General features: G+C 41.1%; 4 protein-coding genes across 6 annotated transcripts in view; 1 reads left to right on the top strand and 3 right to left on the bottom strand.

Annotated features, from left to right (window-relative positions):
• dnajc4 (DnaJ (Hsp40) homolog, subfamily C, member 4) overlaps positions 1–645 on the bottom strand; it is a 6,968-nt gene extending 6,323 nt beyond the window's left edge. Inside the window, exon 1 of the mRNA XM_032528705.1 lies at positions 584–645. The gene's annotated coding sequence lies outside the window, so the exon portion shown is untranslated. The remainder of the gene's footprint in view (positions 1–583) is intronic.
• nudt22 (nudix (nucleoside diphosphate linked moiety X)-type motif 22) overlaps positions 1–4,639 on the top strand; it is a 6,364-nt gene extending 1,725 nt beyond the window's left edge. Inside the window, exons 1-8 of one of the 3 annotated variants that reach the window (XM_032528698.1) lie at positions 7–167; positions 310–366; positions 1,171–1,293; positions 1,644–2,331; positions 2,409–2,528; positions 3,340–3,437; positions 3,521–3,614; positions 3,766–4,639. In XM_032528698.1, coding sequence (XP_032384589.1) covers positions 1,205–1,293; positions 1,644–2,331; positions 2,409–2,528; positions 3,340–3,437; positions 3,521–3,614; positions 3,766–3,885 — 1,209 coding nt within the window. In that variant the 5' untranslated portion in view covers positions 7–167; positions 310–366; positions 1,171–1,204 and the 3' untranslated portion in view covers positions 3,886–4,639. Of the gene's footprint in view, positions 1–6; positions 168–309; positions 367–1,170; positions 1,294–1,643; positions 2,332–2,408; positions 2,529–3,339; positions 3,438–3,520; positions 3,615–3,765 lie in introns of those variants that run through there. The other 2 variants (XM_032528699.1, XM_032528700.1) reach the window with 2 other exon arrangements.
• si:ch211-107m4.1 (heterogeneous nuclear ribonucleoprotein U-like protein 2) lies at positions 4,255–9,826 on the bottom strand. Its single transcript, XM_032528696.1, has 11 exons — positions 9,158–9,826; positions 8,432–8,508; positions 8,034–8,276; positions 7,794–7,906; positions 7,393–7,659; positions 7,008–7,130; positions 6,791–6,892; positions 6,339–6,507; positions 5,617–5,844; positions 5,483–5,535; positions 4,255–4,406 (listed from the first exon to the last, which is right to left on the bottom strand). The coding sequence occupies exons 1-11, from the start codon at positions 9,682–9,684 to the stop codon at positions 4,332–4,334; spliced, it is 1,977 nt and encodes a 658-aa protein (XP_032384587.1). The 5' UTR covers positions 9,685–9,826; the 3' UTR covers positions 4,255–4,331.
• A 1,235-nt stretch (positions 9,827–11,061) lies between these two features.
• zgc:153018 (Transmembrane protein 179-like) lies at positions 11,062–16,752 on the bottom strand. The gene is made up of 4 exons (XM_032528704.1): positions 16,302–16,752; positions 14,279–14,416; positions 13,995–14,073; positions 11,062–12,951 (listed from the first exon to the last, which is right to left on the bottom strand). The coding sequence occupies exons 1-4, from the start codon at positions 16,622–16,624 to the stop codon at positions 12,754–12,756; spliced, it is 738 nt and encodes a 245-aa protein (XP_032384595.1). The 5' UTR covers positions 16,625–16,752; the 3' UTR covers positions 11,062–12,753.
• Between the last annotated feature and the right edge of the window lie 365 nt (positions 16,753–17,117).

Here is a 17,117-nt window from a genome sequence, read left to right as displayed (position 1 = left end):
CAGCTGTCTATAAAATATTGAGGAACATAGACGATGACGTGACATGTAGTTGGGACTCTTGGTCACTGGATGGTGATAATGAACCCATTTTGCCGTCTGTCTGAAAAAGAGGAAGATACTAACGCTACGTTCATGCAGAGCCACGGCATACGCTTCCACATAGGAAGGTAAGACCCAAACAGCTGCGTGCCCACATTTAACAGATTATAACTTTGTCCAGTCTATTTAGTAACTTTCGATTTGTAAAAGACAAGTTACATGATAACTTGTGATCTGTACTTAATAAATGGTTCTTATGTCTGTGCTCAGTTGCAGGATGAGCTGGAAGTAGGTCCTCTCTAAAGTTGTGTCTCACTCGAGGCTAGTGTAAGTAATTTACGAATATAATTAGCATAGCCACATCTGTGTAATCCATGGCAAACTGGACACTAGCTGGCAAACGAACACGTGATTTCTGTATAATGATGTCTCTTTTTAAAGGACTGGACAGTTGCAGTCCACATTTTGCGAGCTTTAAAGTTGATTACTTATACTACAGCTCGATCACATATCAGGTCAAATGAACAGTAAACCATACACGTACCTTGTGTTGCAAGTTGGTGAATAAGGACGCTATACAAAGTGTGTGTTAAGCTCAGTGTATTAACATGCTGCCCAACATAGGTACACACGAGCACGCTGACTTCCTGTTACAAACTGACGTGCCTAATTACCCCACAGGGTAGAGCTGTTGCCTAATATCGTACTTTTGATAACGCTGTGCTGTTAAATACTGGTTGGCTTGTTAATGAAACGGCAACATTCAACGATGTGTGCTGGCCAACTTTAATCTGCGTGTGTGTGTGTGTGTGTGTGTGTGTGTGTGTGTGTGTGTGTGTGTGTGTGTGTGTGTGTGTGTGTTGTGTGGGTGGGTTGTGTGGTGTGTGTGTGTGTGTGTGTGGGTTTGTGTGTGTGTGTGTGTGTGTGTGTGTGTGTGTGTGTGTGTGTGTGTTCTGTTGTTGGGAGTGGAGGGAGAGGCCAGAAGAAACCCATTTTCTTACCAGGACAGTTGTTTAATGCATCTAAATGTTCTCAGATTCAGCTGTCTGAAACATGTTTATAGCTTCTGTTTCTTTACTCTGAAGTTTGTATAAGATGAACAGAAATATTAACAGTTAATAACACTTACAGAGCTGCAGCAGTGTGAGTGATCATCCAGTGAGACATGATGGACTCCGAGGTGTCTGTGCTGCTGCACTGTGCAGCCTGGAGGGGCCTGCTGGAGTCTCAAGTACAAGTGGAGCTTTCTGAAAGGTAGGAACATTTCATTTCTTCCTTTTTCTTTATGTATGCATATAAAATAAAAGGAAAAAATAAGAAACATAAAAATACACAGGTGGGATAAAAAACAAAAACAAAAAACAGAGGGCTTATAAAAGGAACCCATTTGCAAATGAACATAAATATTTATAAAAAGAAACCAGGCCTCTGAGAGTAATATACTTTTAAGGCCTTTCTACCTAACACAATGATATAGAATTACATTTTCATCCCCAGTGGGCCACAGTCATGCCATAAGGGTCTTTTATGGGATTTGTTATCCTTATACTGTATGGGCAAAATGTTACTGTAGTAACCGTCATGCTTTCTCTCCGTCTTCTTAGATTCAACAGGCAGACTGATCCGGCTCTAGAGCGTCAAATAGAGGAGGTGTGGACAGAGCGAGTATCCAAAGAGTCGTGGCTTTTCAACGGGATGAAATTCAGACTGCACTCTTTCTGCTTAGCCTCATCGTGCTCAGTTTCTCCTAAACACCAATCCTGCACTCATCCACCCCTCATCCCCTTCTTAGACCTCGCAGAGGAACCAGAAGGGGAATTACAGGACAGCAGACAAAGGATGGAGGAGAATTTGTGTGTCACTGATTCTGTGCAGGAGGCTGTTCAGACCAATCTTGACAAAAGAAACAGACCTGGGAATCAAAGAGAAAATGTAGATAGTGTCTGTGCATTGTCACGAGCTTCCTCTGGTTACAGTGAGTCTAAGAGCATTACAGCTGAACATCCTTCCAAAAACACAGAGGATCAAGGGACCGGCCACCTCCTCACGCTGAGACTAGGCCTTACATGCTACAAAGATTACTTGGGAACAAACTGGTCTAGTAGAGTGGCAGAGCTACGTCAGCATGGAGAGGTGGAGTTTGGTGATCCTCTGGCGCTGCTGGCTCAGCCTCTGGGTGTGGGTGCAGTCCTGTGTACAGACGACGGTCAGGTGGTGTTGATCAGGAGGAGCCAGAGAGTGGCAGAGGCGGGGGGGCTCCTGGACATCCCCGGAGGTCACCCAGAGCCAAAGGTGTAGTAAGTAAAGTGAATGAAGTATCATTCAAATATGCTTGATATGTCATTTATACCATGGATGCACCTCCTCAGGTGGTGTGTGAGCGCCTGGGCCAGGCAGTGTGTGAGCAGCAGATCAGCGTGGACATGATGTCACAGAGGCACGTCGTCTCAGAGCTGTTCTCGTCTGTCTGCGCTGAGATCAGAGACGAGGTGGGGGGAAAAAAGTCCACTGTTAACTTATTTCATCAAGTTGTTTAGTTACTTATATGACCTAAGAAGACTTAATAGAGTAAAAACCAAAGGCTGCATTTCCATATTGGCATACAATAAGTGCAGAGCTTTAGGATTTGTTGGTAAATAAGAGTACTTGTCTTTCACTCCCATTCTAAACTATGAATGAAATTTATTACACTTTTTTTAAGCACTTCATTTTTTTTTTTTATTAATTGGTTAATCATATGGTATATTAAAATGTCACAAAAAGTTCCCAGATGTCTTTGATTCACTCAACAGTCCAGAAAATATAATCAGTTTATCACATAAGACAAAAAAAGCATCAAATTCGCACATTTGTCCTTCAGTGATAAACAACAAAAAATCTGTAGATAAGACAAGTTAAAAAGAATTGTTAAAAGAGCAATAAAACAACCAAGAATAACTGTACTGGCTTTCTAAAAGATGAACTCTGATGACTGCACTTAAAACATCTACGTGTAGAATATTAAGAGATTATAACATCTTTCAAATTAATCTGAAAGTATTTGTTTTTCCTGGTAAAAATTGGCTTTATTGATAATCTTTTGACGTTTTACCTTACGGATTATTAAACCAGTTTTTAAAATAAATTCAAAGAAAAATAAACTATTTAGCTTTTTTTTTTTAATACATTGGAAGAGCTCAATCATCATTTGAACATAACTTCATAGAGAAAATGTATATTGTTCACTAAAGAAATTCTGTGAAAACTACAAGTGTTGTATATTGTTTGTCTCACCTACTTCACCCTGTCTTCCCTCTGCAGGTGAACATTCCTCTGAGCTCCCTCGGAGAGCCGGTCCTGATGGGTGTCGCTCTGAATCACACCAGCGCCGGCAGACCAAGCGCTGAGTTCTATGTCAGGTATTCATTCCTTCACTTTTGTTATGGTGAAAGTTTGCCTCAAATCGCTTTATTAAAATGTAATGTAATCGGTGTGTCCTCAGTTGCTCGTTGACATCTGATGAAGTCCGAAAATTGTACTGGAAAGGAGGAGCAGAGGCCCATGAGTCCACAGATATTGTCTTCTTCAGCAAGACGGTGAGTACTCCATAGTTCTAGATGTATAACTGAATGCCAACTCAAGAATGAGCTTTCTTGTTTTGACAGTTGCATTAGAAGGAAAGTACGGTATATAACAAGGTTTGGATACACAAGACTGCCTTTTGTTGTCCCTGAAATGGGACAATAGGAGTTGTTGCAGCTGGACAGAAGCAGCCCTCTGTGGTCGGAGCTGTGTCCTTCAGCTAAAGGAGCCGTGCTGCTTTATCAGACCGTGAAGCCTGACGGCGAGGGAGACCAGAGCAGATGACATGACGTCCAGCTCATCGCATCAGAAAATTAATCCAGATGATCAAATGTACATTCACAACGAGAAACCTTGTCATTCAAATTCAGCGATGTTTTACTAGTTGACTCTTTGACCAATACTGGTGCAAGATACAGTAAATGTTTTCACAGTTTGTACACTGTAGAGTAAAAACATGACATTTTAAAAATATTTGAATAAAAATACCCAAAAGTTGACCGGGCTGTCTCAGGTATGATTAATAAATACTACAACATTGATTATCTTTGACTGGTCAAAGCAGCGAGTGCAAAAATGTACCGTAGTAGTTAGTTCTCTGTGTAAAATAACTTGCTGCTGTAGTTAACTTTTTTTCCTCCTTTTTTTTTTTAAATTAAATGACATCAGTAGAATGATCGTCCATGTAAACAGATCTCAAATGCATCAGTTTCCTCTCGCTGCAGGTTTCTTCAACAGTACCCTTCATATCCGCTGTAACCAACATCTCTGTAGTAGCAGCCCTGGTCCACATAAGGCACACTCCACTGAAATGTAAAAAAACGTAAATGGATAATGAGATTTGATTAAGAAATGAATTTAAGGGGGCTGTTGCTCTGTTACTTAGCATCTTTCAGCGGTTTAAAAAGCAGTCGTCAAGAATATATTTTCTGATGACTCTATTACAGCTTCGGGTGAGTGAGCCCTGTTCATTTTGCCTACATTACTGACAAACTGTCCACACTGGGTGATTGATTAAACCATGGCTTTTATGAATTAACTTCTTCAACTTGTCAGATCATCATTAACTTATTTTCTGAATAAAAAAAATAAAAGAACTAAGGCAGATGTCACCCCGTTCAAATGTCATAAAAACATTAAACACTTTGTGTTTCCTTCATAAGAACTTATGAAGGAATTTTTTTTATATATATATATATATATAAAAATTTATTTGAGTGTGATAATCTTCCCTTATGCTGAACTTAAATGATTTCTACAAGACAGCAATTAGGTCCAGGCGATTTTGTTAAACACAACTTCTTAAAAGTAGGAGTGCTGGACCTTTACACCAGTTATATTAAAGCCCTTGCCAAGTTCACACAATGCTGATTGAGCCTATCGCTGCCAGGGAACGCTCTGTATTTCTCAGTATCCCAAAGCTGTTGTGACTGTGGCGCAGCAGAGTGATGCCTATACCACTTATTGGTACTCTTGTTAAAGAGCTTGTTTATTAACTCCACAACAACCTTGTTAAGTGAGCAGTACAAAGTGCCTTACAGTTCTTACAGGCTCTCTGATTGGCTACACCGTAAGTCAGTCTACCTGTATTTCCCAACACCTTGACAGGCAGGAAAGGGGGAGAGACCTCCCAACAGTCTTTGTGATTACTCCCACTGCCAGAGGGGGGAGACAAACATTCCACACTCCAGCTTTAAAGTGCAGCTAAGCTAATGACAACAACAGCCCAAAATGATGTAAAAAGGTTTCTTTTGTAAGACTTCACAGCTGCATAACCATAGATATAAAACTATGTGTGTGTGTGTGTGTATATATATATATATATATATATATATATATATATATATATATATATATATGCATGCATATGCATAACACTCACATATCTTGGCTGCTGCCTCCATGGCGGCATGCTGAGTCCTGTGTCATTCCATCCTACAAAGACCATAAAGAAATCAACTAACATCTTAAAATATTATGTTTCTCCGACAAGCGGCCATCGTTTCTTATGCTGACCATGAAGTCCAGTCCGCTGAATCCTATGCGCGGGTGGAGGGCCTTGAGGGTGGGGTCTTTTCTTGTGAAGTCTGGGTTTCTTCTTCTCCTGTTTGGGGATGGGGGGCAGCAGTCTGCGGGCCTCATCTTTATACTCCTGCAGGAGTGCCTGTGCCTGTTCCTGAGGCAGCTCGACATACTGCAGCTCCTCCATCAGGTCGCCCTGCTGCTCTGGAAGACTGCAACTCACTGGAGACGAGCCGGAGAGTTGGAGGTGTTGGTATCATTCACATGTATAACTCTCGCAGGTTTACTTACGATTGTCAGCATTACGAGAAGCTTAAGTTTGTTGTGTAGTCCCATACACTACAAGCCTGGTTAGACCTCTAAATGGTTGCCCACGTCAGATTTTCAGCAATTCAAATAGAATAAAATAAGGAAGTGAAAACCAAATTGCATTTCAGGGTGATTAATAGGCTAAAACACCTGTTAAACTACCTCACAAGGTTAGGAGTCAGTTTTCGTTTTTCCTTCTCTGTGGGTTAAAGGAATCCCAAAGAGAATGGTATTTAAACGTAATTATTATTACATTAAAAGTTTCTATCCCTAATGCAAATACCTTTCAGATTGCCTGCCAACACCAGTTTAACTCATGTCTTTGTGTTGGCCTTCAGTGACACTGAGGTATGCTCTTATTATTCACTTAGATGTTATACTTCCTATAAAATGGGCACAAGTCACACCTTGGAGTTTGAGCAGGGCGGTTTCAGGGATCTGCTCCCTGTTGCTTGTCTGGTGCAGACACAGTCGTCTTTTCCACTCGTCTGCTGAGGGAAAGACCGTCACCACCCGCCGCCTGAAGCCTGTGAACAGCTGTAGCTTGTACCGCCGGGCAGAGAAGAGGATGTTGCTCTGGAAACAGAGAGATAATAAAAAGCATATGGTAAGAGAGCTGGAATACAACTCCCAATTGCTGGTATACCCATGCATGTGTCAGTGCTTCAATGAATAAATAATTCCACATGCTTACGACTAAAATGACTAGGTCCTTTTAGAAACACTGAACCCCTTAAAATATCAGTCTCTTGGTTGTTTCAACAACACTTTCTAACACAAACTGGAAAAAAATTTGTAAATATGTACAGGTCAGGTCAGAGTAGAATTGGTTTTTAGAGATAAATCAATGTGAAGTTACCTGATCAAGAATATAGTTGCCAGCTGTCTGAGCAGCCATCTTAATCAAATCAGATAGACACTGAGAGGCCTGCTGCAGCCTGTGGTCCCCCTGTCCACCACTCTACGCACGCACGCACACACACACACACACACACACAATCAGTTGATCAGAAATTAAACACCATCTTTGAATGTGAATATAAAACATGAGAGTGAAGACTGGAGGTTTGACTGACAATCATACATGTGAGCAACTCCTCGGTGCCCAGCAGCTTGTACTGTTTCTCCGGATGCTGCTGCATGTGAGTCCTTGCCCAGTGGCTTTTCCCAGAACCAGGAAGACCAACCATCAACAACATCTGAAGGCAAGGAGCGTAAGATTCAAATGTAACAACTACTTTTATATCTTGTCTGAAAATAACTAAATTTGCAAGGCTAGCAGTATAGCACTACGGCTAGCAATATGGCTGTATGGCTAGCAATGTCCCTCACTTGAGTCCATCAACAACAATCTTTTCCACCACAGGGATGCATAAAAACACCTTGGGATAACGTCAATTCGGGTTTTCCATTAGACACATTTAAATAATTTTGGATGGAACCTTAGCTACTGTCTCTCACCTCACAGTTTTCTCTGAAGGTAGGAGGCAATGCGGTGCGCACCCTCTGCCCAGCAGAAAGAGCTGCCAGCGGTATGAACCCTGGAGGACCCGGGTACCAGGGAGAAGCTGTGGGGTCTAGGAGGAATCTGACTGAACAGTTCTTACAGAGGACGTGAGGGAAAAGAGGACGACCCAGCAGCACAGAAGCGTCCAGGGAAAAGGCGTCACCCATGAAACGACCGTTCTTATGGAAAGAGAGCTCAACAGCACCGTCTGTGGAGAAAGACTGTCGATGTGCATGTGTGCATGACACACACAGTTGGGATTAGAATAAGGAATGTCCTCTAACTCACAAAACAACTGCAAAACAGTCCAAGTTTCAAAAGAATGCAAACCAAGGAGAAGCAAAGCATCACTCACAGCATAACAGCCAATGATATCTCCCTCTGAGAAGGGTTCTCCAAACTCTTCCTCCTTCCCACCTGACACTTTTTTACCTCGCCCATCGTAAGCAAAAGAGAATTTATCTTCACCTGGTTTGATACAGATAAAAAACCAGAGGAAGAAAGAACAGAGAATGAAAATTTACAAGAATAAACACATCTCCAGAAAAGGGGCCTCTAATCAAATCATTTCTCTTAACATGAACCTATTTCTTACCCAGCAGTAGAGAGGTGTTGGTCATAGACCAGCCGACTCTCAGGCCGTAAGGAGCCACGTCTTCTTGTTCCTGCAGCTGTGTAGTCAGCAACTTCCTCTCCAGCCTCACCTCAAAGCTCACTCTGCCCTGCAGCACCCCGTGGGTGAGCCTGCAGCCGGACCACAGCAAGGGGAATCTAGCCCAGAACCGCGGCTGGCCACATGCCCAATCAGGACCCACCTCAAAGTGGAGGTGTCTGTCATCTGTGTAGAAAAACAAGTAAAGTCAGGGGATTCAAAATGCCTCTGCACTGCTCTAATGACTTGTGTCAAATGTAATCAAAGTTTAAAACACTGTCACTCAATGAGGGTTCATGTTCCTGCACCTGGTAGAGAGTGAGTGTTGTCCAAAGACTTACATGGATCTAGTCTGACTTTATCTTCATCTTCCTCCTCCGTCTCCTCTGTGTCCACCGGAGGTTGTAGTGCTTTGGCTCTGGTCGACAAGAGATAGATGCATGCGGCTTAATAACACTCATACGCTTCATTTTTAAGATTCAAGCGAATAGTTTTGCTACATTTCAACACAAAGCCTGTTAAATTGTTGTTTCCCATCATGTCTTGCGTGCATAGTAAGCCAGGCTTATCTTGTTTACCTTCTACTTTTCTGGAATTCATGCAACTGAAAGATATAAAATCAATGAAACCTAATAGAAAGTGTGGTTTGCAACCCTCTTTTTTCATCAGTAAAATATATGGACATGTCTGCCTATCATGTAATCACATTTGTGTGTTTTAAATGCCCAAACAATTGCCCCATTTAATGTATTTTAGTCGCGAGAAGCTGCAGACTGACTGTTTTACAAATTCTGACGTAGTAACAGTGCTGGCACCCCTGTCCATAACCTACCTACATTTATCGCGGTAGCATAAAATAGAAATACTCTAAACTAGAAATAAGTAAAGTAAAAGTACCTAAAAAATGTACATTTCACCTCTGCCTCCTATAAAACTCATTAACACGTCCTGAAGCACCTGTTATAAAGTACAATCATAACTTATAATGCAAGTGTAAATTTTGACTGAGCCTGATGCTTTTAAATGCGTCTTTACAAATCCACTAACTAGAACCTGGCTTGCATTACCTTTTGTAACGTATCTCCTCTTTGAACTCGTAGAAAGCTCTTCCTCTGCCCATCTCTTCTGATGAAAGAGTTCTCCTGTCCTCTCCAGGATCCTCGGCAGCTCCGTGCTGCATTTCAACTTCTCTCTCCTCGGCTTGGTGCGCTGGCACACAATCCGAAACACACTCGGAGCCTTGCTGCAGGGATGGCAGACCGGTACCGGTGTCGGTCTCTGTCTGCGTGGCGGTGTCTGTGTACTCTCGGATGCAGTCCGGTTTAACGTGGCATCGCCCCGGAACATCAGCGCTTCTCGGGGGTGATGAGGACTGAGTGCAGTGGTCCACGTTCTCCACCGGTGTTGAAGGTGTCTGTGAGCGGTCATTTTGTAGTTGTATCTCATCACCGTCCTTCACACTTTGTCTTGCCTCTAAAGCGGACCACAGCCTGCCTAACAGCTCAGCTTTCAGTCCCTTGTTGTCCAAGCCGAGTTCTTCAAGTCTGGACCGCAGTTCGGCCACTTTTAGCTTTTTGATGTCCGTTAGCTTCATTGCTACCGTGCGAATGCAAACTCAGGTAATTTTTTCTTCGAGTCGTGGCAAAATATCGCACTCAAAGTAAACCAAAGAGCTTCTGGTAAACTATAGGAGAAGGGCAGCAGTTTGGATCAAAACATCGGTTCAATATGGTGCCCTGGTTTGTGATTGGCTCTTTACTTCCTCTCTGTTGTAAGTTATGGTAGATCACACATTCGCAGGAGTCTTTGCTGTCACCAAACGGTTGGAAATGGTACTACACTTGGTGCTGAGACACGGACGGAGGGTCCACATTTTCCAGGCTCAATGCATCTTTTATCTGATAACCACTACAGCACAGTAACTTACAACAGTGACGGACACAGAACAACCAAATGTACCGTTCTGCCGAGGTGGAATAAGTATAATAATACCACACTGTAAAAAATAGCCTATCATTAGGAAAATATACTTAAAGTATTACAAGTAGAAGTAACTCAATGCAGAAAAATCCTCACATATTAGAAACTGGAAATGATCAAAACAGTTCTGTCAATAAACTGTCATCATCAATCAAGTGTTTAAGTGCTAATCATTTTAGCTGTACTTGTTGGCCTATATATTGTTGAGTAGTTTAACTGAAAATAAAACCTTGTTTTTCATAAACTACATGTGTTTTGTGTTCAAAAATCTTAATTTATAAACTGTCAGAAATATTTCTCTCTGAAATGAAGTGCAGTAGAAGTAAAAAAAAGTTGCATGAAAAGAAAAGACTCAAGTAAAGTACAAGTAACTCAAATTTGTACTTAAGTTCTTGAGTAAATGTAGTATGTTACATCCAACCACTGCTGCTTTATCAGAATGTGAAGCCTGACAGCGGCTCGCATCAGAAAATAGATCCAGATAATCAAATCTAATACACAAAGAGAACATTCACTTTAAGCACTCTGGTGCAAAACGATGCAGTATAAATGATATTATTTCTAATTTGTACTGTAAAAAAATAATACATTTTGAATTAAAGTCCTAAAAAAGTGACTTGGTTGTCTCCAGTAAAATTATAAAATACTACAGCACTGACTAACATTAATTGGTCAAAGCAGTGATAATATACTGTATATATACACATGCAATCAGTAAACTTTGATGTATATGGACATACTTTTTTAGTATGCATGATTTGAGACAACATTCTTGCATAATGCAAAGCTTTTTATTTGACAAACAAAAGACAAAAAAAACATGATTGTGGATGAGCACAAACAGGTGTAAGAGGTAAAAAGCAATACAAAAAACATTTTACATATTACAAGTAGGGCTGCCCCTCTTAGTCCATTAGTCAACTAATCGGTCATGTTGGTCTTAGTCAACTAAGATTTCTTTAGTTGATTAGTCATTTGTTCTGCTTTTATAATGGTGAAAGACTTTTTAAAGAAACTTATGAGCACATCTCTGGTAAACATTTAATGTGGTGCTAGATTCTGACAGAGAAACTCAGTTTTACAGATCTGTAGATTAATTCAACTAATTTATTAGTTGACAAAATCTTGTGAGTGTAAGTTGACTAAGAATTTCTTTAATTGAGAACAACCCTTATTACAAGACATTACTAATACTGTCTCATCTCTCTTTACTTCAGATTTCTTGCTCCACTGTCTGTGTGTCATTACGACCACTTAGGTCGATGATAACTGGAGAAAAGTTTAGAAACAAATTTGAATCATTTGTTTTAGGAACTCAGCAAAATTAGTCGCTTCTTGCCTCTTCACTGACCCTTCTGGGCTCCGCACAAATCTCTCTCGATATGAAAAATATCACAGGTACTTAAAGGTTGACAATCGGCACACCCTAAAAGTATCATTAGAGACGATTTGACTGCTTCATTGATGCCCTGAGAGCGACTGCGTCCACACAGACAGCATCATGATAGAAATCGTCACAAGAAGAGAGAAGGTCAGCCGAGGTTTTTCCGTTACACAACAGAACATTCGGGTCATGCTCACACAGTGAGCCTTGTACTTAGTGGCTCAGTCACACTCTCACCACATGCTTCACAATAAAAGCGCCTCAGTGCTACATCTCAATATTACACTTAGAACAGTCGTAAAAATGTATTCTCCCTGATGAGGACACAACTGTGCAAAATGTCAGACTATAGCAGAAATGTAAACAACCATGCATATTAAATATATTCAGAACAGACAACACCCACTGGTTGCTTTTGCATCAGTGACGTAAATAAACTGTAATGCATTGATTCACAAAGTCTCGGTCTAATGACAAGGACAGTTATTAGCGTCAAGATAACACTGTGGTTATTAGATAGTTATTAGATTACTGAATACATCCGCTTCAACTATTCTGATGAGTGTCTTTTTTATTCTGTACGATCCCCTTTGTTACCTAGACAGAGTTGAAGTTAATCCCTGTTAGTGACTCTCATGTGTCACCATTACATTGACACTTAAAATAAACAAATTATCTTAAATGACATGATGTGAACGCAGCATACTTTCTGACTATCCAGACGGTGGAACTGTGTTTTATCATGCTGGAAAATGAAAATGTAAGGATTTAAAAATAATAATACTAATAATAAAGATCAACTGGTATTGATCAGTCAAAGAAATAGATGCTTAGGTTAGTGAGTCAAAATGAATAAATACAAGAGGCACAAACTATGGCTAACTTGTGGTGCTTCTTGGCTCTGCTCAAATATCATATCAATATATAATACAGCCTGACCACTTACTGGATAATGAAAATAAACAAGTCAGTGCTCTCTGGATGACAAACTATATAGGTCTAATGGAGACACTGTTTCTAAATGACCTGAAACAAATCTTTGGCATTTCTACACTGACATTTCTTATTGACTGACATATATGCTTATACCATTTATTGGTCAGGCTCTTCTTTTTTAAGAAGATAAATTATGAATGATGTCAAAATAAAAACTTCCATGCCCATATTCTACATGCAGTAGTAAGAACTGTAGACATTGTGGTAATTATAAATAGGGATGTGTGAAAAAATGAGGTTTAAAACACAATTTAGACATCCGAGTTAATTGTATCATCTTGTATCACTACCTCACACTCTCAGTTAGACAATGATGGTGGGTGTGGTTGGAGAATGTGGAGGCATGGGGGAGCCGTTCTCAGATGGACTGTGTCCTAACAGCAGCTCCTTCTCTCGGGGACCACATGGCCCGCTGATGTGCTGGCTGTGAGAGTGGTAGAGCCGCAGGAAAGCCAGGATGGACTGAGCCAGCCACAGAGCCGTCACTCCCCAAAGAGACACCTGAGGACACAAGATGTGATTAATTAAGCTTATATAATGAAAACATCAAGGCTATGATTGCTGGGGTGTGTGTGTGTGTTTGTGTGTGTGCGTGTGTGTGTAGGCTGCTGCCAAGAATTCTTCAGTTTTTTCCTGGTTTGGAAAAACCAAAGAGCTAATCAGAGCTTCATGAATAGGGATGTTATCTTTCTTTGCAAGAGCTTGAAAAATAGCTACAACAAAGCTATAAAAGTTGTTGTAGTTTGACTGACAGAGAAAATAACTTTTATATTGCCATTTTTTGATAGCAAAGAAAAGAGTTAAGGTCAATTTTCCTGGCAACTATTACAACAACTTCCACATCAACTGAAAAAGAATTTGCAAAATAAATAATACATTTTAGTAGCCTACTTCATCACTTTTTTAGCAGCCTAATTCTCAAAAAGGAACTTTTTTCAGTCAATATTGATGTACTGTATAAGGAGGTGCTTTTTAGTATTTGTAACTCAAAAACAGCCTTTTATAATGGGAGCTTTTTATTCAAACACTAAAACTGAAATATGAATGAGCACATCTGTTAATTGTTCCTGTGCTAATTCCTATTCACTGTATATTACTGTTATGTTTGCTTTTTGGGGCTTTTCCCTTTAACTGACAGTGACAGTGGATAGACAGGAAAGAGGGAGAGAAAAAGAGGTGATGACACGCAGCAAAGGGCCTCGGGTCAGATTCAAACCAGGGCCGCTGCAAAGGACTGAGCCTACATGGGGTGCGCGCTCTTATTGGGTGAGCTAGAAGCATTTCCCATTTGCACACACAGTGAAGGAAGAAGATCTGTTCAAGATCCAACAAAATAATAATGCAGTACAGTTGTAGATATCTGTAGCACAGAATATCCCAGTATCATGTCTTAGCATTTTAGAAATACGAATAAAATGAGAAGCTCTGTGGGAAAATACATTGTCTGGTCGAGATGCTACATTGAAACGTAGGTATGACTTTAGCAATATATATTGTACAGAATGTGTGTGTTATTAATTGTGAGCACTTATAAGCGCCCCTACCTGTGCCAGACTGAGCTCATTGTAGAAAGAGGAGGTGTCCACATCCAGGTAAAGTGGAACAGACTGGGACTCTGAACAGCTGAAAACAACATGACAAACAAGCATGAAGGCATGAGAAATGATCCGCACTCAAAGATTGTTTGCTGTTTTTGTTTTGATTTGCTTGGTTTTGATATCAGTATGTTCAGGCAGAAGACTCCTCTAGTTTTAGAAGAACTCTTGGCTGAAAGATCACCACGTAACTCAACATACAGGAGGTTCCACCATCAGATAATGTACCGTACCTGTATGGCCGTGTGTTGTGATCAGTCACTGTGTCACACCAGGAGACGAGTCCCAGAGACAAGATGACACTGGCCCCCCCAGACAGGAAGAGCACACACACGCTCAGCAGCACCGTGAGGAAGGACGAAAACAGGGTGCTAAACAGAAACACACATACAGACAGCCATCAGACAAGATAAACACAGATTAAAAGCTATAAATTGGATAAGTGGGCAGCCACAGAGCTTAAATGATAAGTAGAGTTGATCGATCGCCAGAAAATTAACTTGCAGCAACTATTTTGATAATTAAATAATCATGTATGCTGTTTTTTAACAAAAATCTCAGGTACCTGCTATTCAAATGTGATGATTTACTGCTATTCTTTGACATGTCTAAAGGTTAGGTGACTATATTTTGGTTTTGGACTGTTTGTCAGATAAAACAAGGCATCTGAAGATAGCATATTGTGTGTTATAACATTACATGTCATTTAGCTGACGCATTTAAAAAAATAAACATTTATTATTTAATAGACAAAATCAAGTATTGGAGCTCTAATACCCAACTAAATTTGATGAAGAAATAGCCATAATTCGTATTTTCAGCTTCTTTGGGGCGGCTGTGGCTCAGTGGTAGAGCGGTTGCCTGCCAATCGGAAGGTTGGTGGTTTGATCCCCGCCCCTGCAGTCATTGTCGAAGTGTCCTTGGGCAAGACACTGAACCCCGAGTTGCCCCCGGTGCTGCGCATCGGAGTGTGGATGTGTGTGAATGTTTATCTGATGAGCAGGTGGCACCTTGTACGGCAGCCCCGGCCCCAGAGTATGAATGTGTGTGAATGGTGAATGTTTCCTGTAGATGTAACAGCGCTTTGAGCAGTTGTTAAGACTGGAAAAGCGCTATATAAATACAGCACATTTACATTTGTTTGCATGACAGCATACTCCTTTAGATTACATTAGGCATCTTTAAACTGTATTTTATATACTGTGTATATGTATGTATGTATGTATGTATGTATGTATGTAGGCTATGTATGTAGGCTATGTATGTATGTGTGTATGTGTGTGTGTGTGTGTGTGTGTGTGTGTGTGTGTGTGTGTGTGTGTGTGTGTGCATTAGGAACACTAAGTTTTGAGTTATTTCCAGTCTGTAAAATACATGTGAAATACCATAGTACTGTAGTAACTGTCTATGGTAGCGACCCTGCAGGACTAACATGTGAGAGACTCATGGGGGAAGATTGTTCCCCTAGCCTAGTCCAGCTGATTGGCCAGGTTCACGAAGCGGGAGGGGGGAAATAAGGGGGGAGAGAGAAGCGGGAGAAAAACGAGACTCGGTTGTTATTGTTGTTACGTAGAGGAAGCTCACTAGCTAGTTACGGCCCCCAGCTTTTTGGTTGTTTTGGGCACTCTTCCAACCCCGTTAGCCTCTGTTTTAGGGTAATAAAGCCCGGTCCTCCGGTTAAACTTCAGCCACCGTTTCCCCGTCATTCAGCTACATAGACAGCCGCGAGCGCTACTGTCCTTTACCTCTACAATTACACTATGACTGCAGCGGCAGGTACTACAGGTAGCCTATACAGGTAATAATACTACTACTATATATTGTGTTAACATGGCTACTGAGATCTTTTACTTAAGTAAAAGTAAAGTAAATGTAACGTTACTCATCAGCTAAGTATTGCAGAATGGCCCATTTCAGAATAACATATAACGTATTGGATGCAATTATTGATGCGTTGATGTGTAGCTACACTACATCAATTTAATGTTGCAACTGGTAAAGATGGAGCTAATTTTAATTACTTGATCTACTGCTAAATGGCTGCCTTAAACTATAATCTTAATGTATCATTATTTATTTCCTAAAGCTTAAAATAAATGCATTTTATGTAACGTAAAATACCTCCAAAATGTAGTGATGTAGCCTATATAGTAACCTACGATCAAAAAAAGCAGAAGTAGGCCTGCGGCAATAACAGAAGTAGGCTAACTGCTGTAGAATTAGGTCAGCCGGTCCTGCAGTTATCTGAGGACTCACTCATCATGTCGCCCGTGCAGATAGAAGAGGCACCTCCAACCCTGCGCTGCACCGTACAGCACCGTGAAAATACCGACAAATGTGGCGAACTGGCAGGCAGCCGGTGGGCCCCACTGCTGCACCACCAGGTGAGAGAAGTCTTCCGGCTGTCCTGTCAGCTCCTCCCGGTCCTCTGTCCTCCAGTAGCCGATGGAGAAGAGTGCGCAGCGGCCTTTGAACGCGGAGCCGTTGAGAGCCATGGGGACGACAACCAGCAAGCCCGCTACGATCGACAGGACGTGAGCCGTACAGTGGGCCAGCAACAGCCGCCGGTCCAGCTCCATCTTACAAGTTAAACAAGCACTAAGGTGTTACGTTGTTAACAACAATACCGGTTAACGTCAACACATCCCCGTGTTTTCCCAACGGTTCGCTGTGGTGGTGGTGTTGGGTATTTAAAGAAATGAGGGCGGGGACCAAGGGACCAAGTCCATAAGAAATCGTGGCTGCGCATTCCATCCGAAACAACGCCCCTCACAGAGAGGAGGAGGCTCAGAGGGCTCACTCCGCAGGAAAAGAAATACAGAAACACGAATCACCCATATGTCAAAATTAGAATCACTCAGGGATTTATTGCCAAGTAAGTAACACTTAGAAGGAATTTAGAAACAAACTTTGGATTCCTCTGAATTTATAGTATATGTGAAAAAATTGACAATAAAGCTGACTTGACTTAACTTAACTTTTGTAGACTGGGAGGTCGCTTTATTAAAGGTCCCATGGCATGAAAATTTTAATTCATGATTTTTTTTTAACATTAATATGTGTTCCCCCAGC

Source organism: Etheostoma spectabile, chromosome 10 (genome assembly GCF_008692095.1).
Source record: "Etheostoma spectabile isolate EspeVRDwgs_2016 chromosome 10, UIUC_Espe_1.0, whole genome shotgun sequence".
Lineage (NCBI taxonomy): Eukaryota > Metazoa > Chordata > Actinopteri > Perciformes > Percidae > Etheostoma > Etheostoma spectabile.
Note: the sequence above shows the minus strand (reverse complement) of the source record. Positions and strands in the feature narration are given on the sequence as shown.